General features: G+C 38.2%; 1 protein-coding gene across 1 annotated transcript in view; it reads left to right on the forward strand.

Annotated features, from left to right (window-relative positions):
• LOC126184254 (Down syndrome cell adhesion molecule-like) overlaps nt 1-8,163 on the forward strand; it is a 160,334-nt gene extending 152,171 nt beyond the window's left edge. The window contains exon 10 of the mRNA XM_049926623.1: nt 7,513-8,163. Coding sequence (XP_049782580.1) covers nt 7,513-7,626 — 114 coding nt within the window. The 3' untranslated portion in view covers nt 7,627-8,163. The remainder of the gene's footprint in view (nt 1-7,512) is intronic.
• The last annotated feature ends 909 nt before the right edge of the window (nt 8,164-9,072 follow it).

Raw genomic sequence — 9,072 nt, forward strand, 5'->3', positions numbered from 1 at the left:
AAACATTCCACATGCGAAAAATGTATTAAAAACAAAGATTCCATGACTTACCAAATGGGAAAGCGCTGGTAGATAGACACAATAAAAAAACACACAAACACACACACAGAATTTCAAGCCCCTCAGGAAAGAGGGAAGGAGAGGGAAAGACGAAAGGATGTGGGTTTTAAGGGAGAGGGTAAGGAGTCATTCCAATCCCGGGAGTGGAAAGACTTACCTTCGGGGGAAAAAAGGACAGGTATACACTCGCACACACACACACATATCCATCCACACATATACAGACACAAGCAGACATACTTCGCATAACTTAATAAGAGATGGGACTGATCCACCATGGTACACAAAACACATCAGAACACTGTTGCAGAAGCAATGAAAAAAGCATGCCAAATTCAGAAGAATGCAAAATCCCCAAGACTGGCTAAGTTTCATGGAAGCTTGAAATTTAGTGCGGATGCCAATGCGAAATGCTTTTAATAGTTCCCGCAGTGAAACATTGTCTCAAAATAAGGTAGAAAACCCAAAGAGATTCTGGTCATATATAAAGTAAACCAGTGGCAAAAAACAGTCAATACCATCACTCCGTGGTGGCGATGGAAATGTTACCGATGATGGTTCCACTAAAGCGAAGTTACCAAATACAGTTTTCCATAATAAGATGAAGTAAATATTCCATAATTCGAAACCAGTACAGCTGTTAGCATGAATGACATAAAAGTAGATATCTTAGGTGTTGCTAAACAACTCAAATCACTTAAGAAAGGCAAGTCTTCCAGTCCAGATGGTACACCAATCAGGTTCCTTTCAGAGTATGCAGACACAATAGTGCCTTTCTTAGCAATCATATACAACCACTCATTTGACAAAGGGTTTGTTCCTAAAGACTGGAAAGTAGCACAGGTCACACCAATATTCAAGAAAGGAAATAGGAGTAACCCATTGAATTACAGACCCATATCACTGACCTCAATTTGAAGTAGGATTTTGGAGCACATACTGTACTCAAACATTATGAATCACCTTGAAGAAAATGACTTATTGATACATAACCAACACGGATTCACAAAATATCGTTCTTGTGCAACACAGCTAGCTCTTTATTCCCATGAAGTAATGAGTGCTGTCGACAAGGGATCTCAGATCAATTCCATATTCCTAGATTTACAGAAGGCTTTTGATACCATTCCTCACAAGTGACTATTAATTAAATTGCATGCATGTGAAGTATTGTCTCAGTTATGTCACTGGATTCATGATTTCCTCTCAGAGAGGTCACAGTTCATAGCGAGAGATGATAAATCATTGAGTAGAACAGAAGTGATATCTGGCATTCTGCAAGGTAGTGTCATGGCCCCTCTGCTGTTCCTGATTTACGTAAATGATCTAGGTAATGATCTAAGCAGCCCCCTTAGATTGTTTGCAGATGACATTGTAAATTAGCATCTAGTAAAATCATCAGATGATCAATTCCAATTACAAAATGATCTAGTGAAAATTTCTATATGGCGCAAAAAGTGGCAATTGGCACTAAACAAAGAAAAGAGCAAGGTCATCCACACTGGTACGAAAATAAATCCGATAAATTTTGGGTATACGATACACCGCACAAATCTAAGGGCTGTCAATTGACTAAATACCTAGGAATTACAATCACAAGCAACTTAAATTGGAAAGACCACATAGGTACTATTGTGGGAAAGGCGAAACAAAGACTGCGCTTTGTTGGCAGAACACTTAGAAGATGCGACAAACCCACTAAGGAGACAGCCTACATTACACTTTTCCATCCTCTGCTGGAATATTGCTGTGCAGTGTGCGATCCTTACCATGTAGGATTGACAGAATACATAAAAAAAGTGCAAAGATGGGCAGCTCATTTCGTGTTATCACATAATAGGGGTGAGAGTGCCACTGATACGATACGTGAGTTGGGGTGGCAGTCACTGAAACAAAGGCGGTTTTCTTTGCGGCAAGATCTATTTACAATATTTCAATCTCCAACTTTCTCTTCCAAATGTGAAAATATTTTGTTGACACCCACCTACACAGGGAGAAATGATCATCATAATAAAATAAAAGAAATCAGAGCTTGAACGGAAAGATTTAGGTGTTCCTTTTTCCCACGCGCCATTTGAGAGTGGAATGGCAGAGAAGTAGTATAACAATGGTTCAATGAACCCTCTGCCAGGCACTTAAGTGTCAATTGCAGAGTAACCAAGTAGATGTAGATGTAGGTGTAGATGTAGATGCATGCATGTAGGCAGACAAGTGCATGTGTTCACACAAGCACACACATATTTGAAGGGTAATGGTGGCTAACTATTCGTTTTTAACGTCAGTGATAAACCAGCCACCTGCATCCAATGAACATTGATAAATAACTGTTTATTATTATTGGACAGACAAGTGGTGTTCATTTTTTTCCAAACTATTACATGTACACCTACATATTCGGCAAGCCACTGCATGGTGCATGGTAGAGGGTATATTGTACCACTACTAGTCATTTCCTTTCCTGTTTCACTCACAAATGGAGCGAGGGAAAAATGACTGTTTACATGCTTCCGTACAATCTTATCTTATCTTTTTGGGTCTTATGTGAAATAGACAATAGTAGAGTAAAATCATAATTTTTGCAGTATTGGTCCTCAACCTGTTCGACATCCTGATTGCTATGTGGCACACTGGCCTGGTTTGATATGGCTTGGTGCTCGCTGGAAAGAACTTTAAAAATTTCTTTCCATTCGTCCATGATATCTTTCTGTGGCAGAGATGTCTATCAGCACATTCTACTGTTGTGTGCTTCATCTATTGCCCTTGCCACAGGTGCAGAGAAGACCATTCAGTTGTAATACTTAAAACTGAATAAATATTTGTCTTGCTAATGCTATTTGGGCAATGGCCTTGCCATAGTGGTAACACCAGTTCCTGTTATATCACTGAAGTTAAGCACTGTCGGGCTGGGCTAGCACTTGGATGGGTGCTGGATGGGTGACTGTCCTGTCTGCAAGAGCTGTTGGCAAGCTGGGTGCACTCAGCCCTTATGAGGCAAACTGAGGAGCTACTTGATTGAAAAGTAGCCGCTCTGGTCTCGTAAAGTGACATACAGCCAGGAGAGCAATGTGCTGACCACATGCCCCTCCATATCTGCTTCCAATGGTGCCTGTGGGCTGAGGATCACAAAGCAGCCCGTCAGTACTGTTGGGCCTTCCAAGGCCTGTTTGGATAGAGTTTAGTTGTTTAATGCTGTTTGATTCATGCACAGAGTGGCTTTCATTTATATTTAGAGAGAATAAGTGTTGTCCTACTACACCTCCCTGGGGCACTCCTGATGACACCATTGTCTCCAATTAACACTCACCATTGAGGACAATGTACTGGGTTCTACTACTTAAGATGTCTTCAAGCCTTCTTATATCTGGGAGCATGATCCATATGCTTGGACTTTCGTTAACACTGTGCAGTGGGCTGCTGTGTCAAATGCTTTCTGGAAATCTAGGAATATGGAATACCCCATCGCCGTCCATCCATGGATTGCAGGATATCACATGAGAAAAGGGCAAGCTGAGTTTAATACAAATGATTTTCTGTCTGTAAGTAATTTACTACACTCAAACTCAGAATAAGTTATGTATAAGAATTCTGCAACAAACCAATGTTAAGGATTTTTTTTCTTTTTCTTTTTGAGCCACAGTCACTTCACTGTGTCTAAACATCAGTTGATGTTTAAATACAGTGATATAGAAATTAAGCTTATGCCTTTGTTTTGGATGTCTTATTTACATCATAGCTTCACTACATTTGCCACACATACTAGTTTACAGCCTTTTTGTATATTGAAGATATGTTCTCACAGCTACTTTTCAGACAATTGGGTTATAAGTACAATCTGATTTATATTTTTTGGTGATAACTTGTGTTTCACAAGCTGAATGATTTTTGACATCATAACACTTGAAAATGGCCTAAGGCTTAAATTTATATAGTGAAATAAATGCATTAATAGTGTCAGACAGCAGAAATATCATAAGGATATCGGTCTGTAATCATGTGAATTTCATTCTTTTACCCTTCTTACATATGGGAGTCATCAGTGCTTTTTTACAGTTACTTGGGACTTTGTGCTGGGCGAGAGATTCATGATAAATGCAAGCTAAGTAAGGGGCCAGTGCCCTAGAGTACTCTGTAAAACTGAAATAGGGTTGTGTCTGGATCTGGTGACTGATTTGTTTCCAACTCTTGCAGGTGCTTCTCTATGCCAGAGGTTCCTATTACTGTCCTCCATGTGGGAGCCTGTGTGACAGTCAAACAACAGTACGTTTGTATGACCTTGGTGCACGAACGATTTCTTAAATGCGAGATTTAAAACTGCAGCTTCCTTTTGCTATCTTCTATTGCCGCACCAGACTAGTTGAAGAATGAAAGGACATAAGCCTTCAACCCACTTATTGATTTTAGTGGGACCAGAATTTTCTCTCGTGCTTCACTAAATCTTTCGCTAAGGTGTGATGGTGAAAATTGTTACACACTTCATGCATCAATCTTCTTACCGACACATGAACATCTACTAACTTGTATTTGTTGACACTTGAGTGTTCTTTATTGATCCAAGAGTGCAACAATCTCTGCTTCCTCAGCATTTTCCAAATTTTATTGTTAAGTGATGGTGGATCTTTTCCATCCTTAATCCATTTATTCAGCGTGTTCTTATCCATAGTGTGATTTACAGTCAGTTTAAACTATGCTCGTAATTCATCTATGGCCATCATATTGGAACTAAATGTTGTTCATTCATTGTCTAAGTGGGATGCTAACAACAGCTTATCTGTTCTTTCCAGCATAATTTATCTCCTAGCCTTCTTGATGGATTTCTTAACTTCAGTAACCATCATTGCTATGATATATTGAGTGCTAATCTTTCTCTCTATACTGACATTGTCAGTAAGAGTAGGCCTGTTTGTAGCTACAATGTCTTAAGTACTTTCAGTGCATTTGAAATGTTGAACTAGCTGCTCAAAACAGTTTTTGGAAAATATATTCAATAAGACTTCCTGTCCATACTACCTGCAATGAATCCACAGATGTACAAGTCCACACACAGTAGATTAAAGTTGCCTCCAACTATTATCGTATAATCTCAGTTTTTCCATGCTACTGAGTGTAGGCTTTCTTTGAATGATTCTACATATGTTAAGGCTAAATTAAGTGGCTCGTAAAAACATCCTATAATTGACATTAGTTTGCCTAGGGTAACTACTCCTGTCCAGATAACTTCACAGTCAGGCTCAATTTTGACCTTGATAGACACTATATTTTTGTCAAGTGAATTGAACACTATCTCTCCTGTGGCATCTGATATGTTGGTCAATATATATTCCATGCTTCACTAAATTTTTAAATGCTTTCTACTTCAGGTTACAAGCAGTTCTTAGTTCAGAGAGTAAATTGAAGGTGACAACTTTCCTGGAGGGCATGAAAGGCAGGAACTTTGTTGCAAATACTTTGACAGTTCACTGTTAAAATTGTGACAGTGGAAGTTTCTTTATTTTGTATACCATCTGATTTTTCTCTCTGCATATAGGCTGGTGAGCATTCATCATAAAACCTCAGACTACCACCTAGTCTATACAACCCGCATGTGCACTCCGCAAGTAGTCTACTATTAAAGTAGCTGCTTCCTTTGTGTAGTGCACAACTTACCTATCATGTGGAGTCCTACAATTCTTCACCCCATAATGCAGGTCCACAAATCTGCAGCTAAGACCATCACAGGATCAATGGAGTCCTTGGCTGAGGCCCTTCAGTCAGCTCCAAACCAGAGAGTCCCGATCAGTTCTGGGAACCATGCTGCTCATTGTCAGCTCTCCTTGCACCCTGCGAACTTGGTCAGCAGCCTTCATCACTTCCACCAGCCACCCATGCAAACTGAGGATGGCCTCGGAGCACAAGCGCAGGCATCATTGATGCCACCATGAACAAGTTGCAAATGACTGCACCCTACACCCTTGATAGCTGCAGGTAGGGTCTCCTCTACATCTCGGATGCGGCCCTCCATCAAACAACAAACAAGCACATGTTGGACTTCTTTCTGACCCTGGTCTCTGTCTCCCTAAGGGGTTTCATAATGCACCTAACATTGGACCTCCCGATTACTAGCAAACAACCCCCCCCCCCCCCCCACCACCACCATTGTACCAGCTCGGACTGTGGCATTGTCCACCCACAGGGTGAATGGGTGAAGACAGATAGCCAGCCTCCACATTTCCACATTGACTCTCTGCCTTAAGTGACATGACTGCATAACATACTGCCACTCACTCTGCAGTGAGTGTGGCTGCCCTGTGTTGGATGTACTGTCTGGAAGGTGCCTCGGCAGCAGAGCCCATGGACGAAACATGCGACACTTGTGGTGTATCATGCAATGCGCCAGCTCCACCACCACTACACCCTGAGAACAGCCTGCAAACAGCTGATCACAGCCATTGGTGGCTTCAGCTGCTCATGAATTGCAGCCAGATCCTCATGCATTTGCTCACAACATGCATACCCCCTATCTATGCTACTACTACTACTACTACTAACTTAAGATTTAAACTATAAAAGCAAATAAAAGATGCTAAATGTGTGATTTGTTGCTCTCCTGGTGCATCAGCAATGGAGGCTGGTGGGTGACTTCCGTGATGAACAATGACTGGCCATTCAAAATAAATAACAACTGCACTATAGAGTGCACAAATGTACACAATACAGTTACTAAAACACGAGACTACCCTCTCAAATGCAAAAACATGGAATGAATTTAAGAATTTATCTATGCAATCACAAAAAAACATGTAAGTAATATAAGAATTAAACTGTGAAAACCAACAGGAATAGCTAAATATATGACTTACTACTCTCTTGGTGCATCACCAACAGAGACTTCCACCTGACTGTTGTTTTAGCACATTAAAAGCAAATATTTCTGTTAAGTCTGAGACTCAACTACTCAAAAAGAATTTTATGTAGAGACTGATGACATCAGTATTGAATGCTGTAAATTCAAATAGCAAACTGTAAAAAACTACAGCAAGATTCATTCAAGAATATAATGTCATATTGCCAACTTAAAATTATGGTATTTGTTTTATTAGTTACACTGTTGTAGATGATGCCAAAGAACTGAAGAGTAAACATTTAATGGAATAAATGAAAGCAATGATAACATACACCCTAATGACCCACAAATGAATAGTGTATTTGATATTACTGCTAGAAGACATAGATAGTGTATTGCAGGAGTGCATGCATTTTCTACTGTATTATGTAATGAGTTGACAATTTTTTTTAGCTCATTACTCCAGTTTGTTTCAGCCTTTCACATTCTGCAGTTAAGAAGAAAAAGATAGCTAGTTACCTTTTTATTATTTCAAATAATGTGATCTAATGTTATCCCACTGGGTAAAAGGCAAATTCTGTTTAATTTAATTTGATTATGTGTTTGCCAGTCTATTTTTTATATTTTTACAGTGTGGTAGCAGCACTGAGTCAACATACTCCAGAATTCATAAAGGATTTCAGCATGGAAATGAAACTCCTGAATGGATTCCCTTGCATAATTTGTATCAAGCACACAGATACTAACATCCATCCTTCACAGTTTGCAATATGACTAAGTCACTGAAGAATGCAGTAAAGAGAAGCAAGTCAACTCCTAAGTGCCTTCTAACTGAAGAAATAAAACACTATTTATAAAGCTTTATGAGGCAGGTGATTTTTTTTTAATATACATATATATTTGATGTTGATCTCAGGTTGATGTTTTGTACAAAATCATTCTACTATTAGTGATTGTGACAATAATGTTTCTCTCCACACATGAAAAAATATTTGCGTGTAAAATTTATTTTATGCCACTCAGTAAGCCAAAATATTTTATCTTGTGACACTTCATCTACTGTATTAAAATGATGTCAGTCACCTCTAAATAAAAGAATGATGATAAATCTATCAGTATTTCAGAACTTTTAGTGGAGGTAATGGAACCTATACATTTTATTACTTACACTGCAACATTGGAATATTACATACAACTAACTGTTACTCTCTGACTTGACATAACAACTCATGATACTTTTAAGTATTGAATAATGATTAAGAATGTATGTTAAATGTTTTATATTACTGACAACTTTGTACAAATTTAAAAATATTTATAAATTATTTAATAAGATGTCATTAAATTGTTTCACCAGAAAAAATAAATGTTGTATAAATGTGAAATGGTGTCTATAAATCTGTTTATATAACATAGTGTAAATTCTTTAACAAGATGTCATTAAATAGTCTCACCAAAAAAATAAATGTTGTATAAATGTGAAGTGGTGTCTATATATCTATTTATATAAGATAATGTAAATTATTTAATAAGATGTCATTAAATTGTCTCACCAGAAAAAATAAATGTTGTATAAATGTGAAATTGTGTCTATAAGTCTATTTATGTAAGATAATGCACTAAATAATTATTGTTTTCAACAAAAGGAAGCGAGACAGCTTCAAAGTGAATATGCACACTGCATTTACAGTAATTAGCCCAGCAGATCAGCCAGAGTCCAAAATGCTTAAACAAACTGTATACCGTATATGTACTGAGGTGAAAATTTACAAATGTGCAACCACAGCCCAGAATATGTTAGAAAAAACAAAGAATCATCAGAACCATGCCATGTACATACACCGGTATTGATTGGGACAGGATAATATCAACAGGATGAGTTTAAGAACATGTGCAAACCAAAACTTATGAAACAAAATGCCTACATTTTTCATTAATGACAAAGATGACATTGTGGTAATGTGGACTTCTGGTTTATGATATTCAGCTAGTATTATTACTATTTTCCAATGACAAACATAGATGACAAATTGTGGTAACTCCTTATGGTACGTTCACACTGAGGGATTTGTCACAGAGATTTGTGCCCAGAACATCTAGCCAATGAAGTGTGGCACAATTTGCAAGTTCCTGCAACATGAACTTCCAAAATTGATGCTAGAATTCTGAGAAATACTTTGTTCTGGCACATT

The sequence above is a fragment of the Schistocerca cancellata genome, chromosome 4, assembly GCF_023864275.1.
Source record: "Schistocerca cancellata isolate TAMUIC-IGC-003103 chromosome 4, iqSchCanc2.1, whole genome shotgun sequence".
NCBI lineage: Eukaryota > Metazoa > Arthropoda > Insecta > Orthoptera > Acrididae > Schistocerca > Schistocerca cancellata.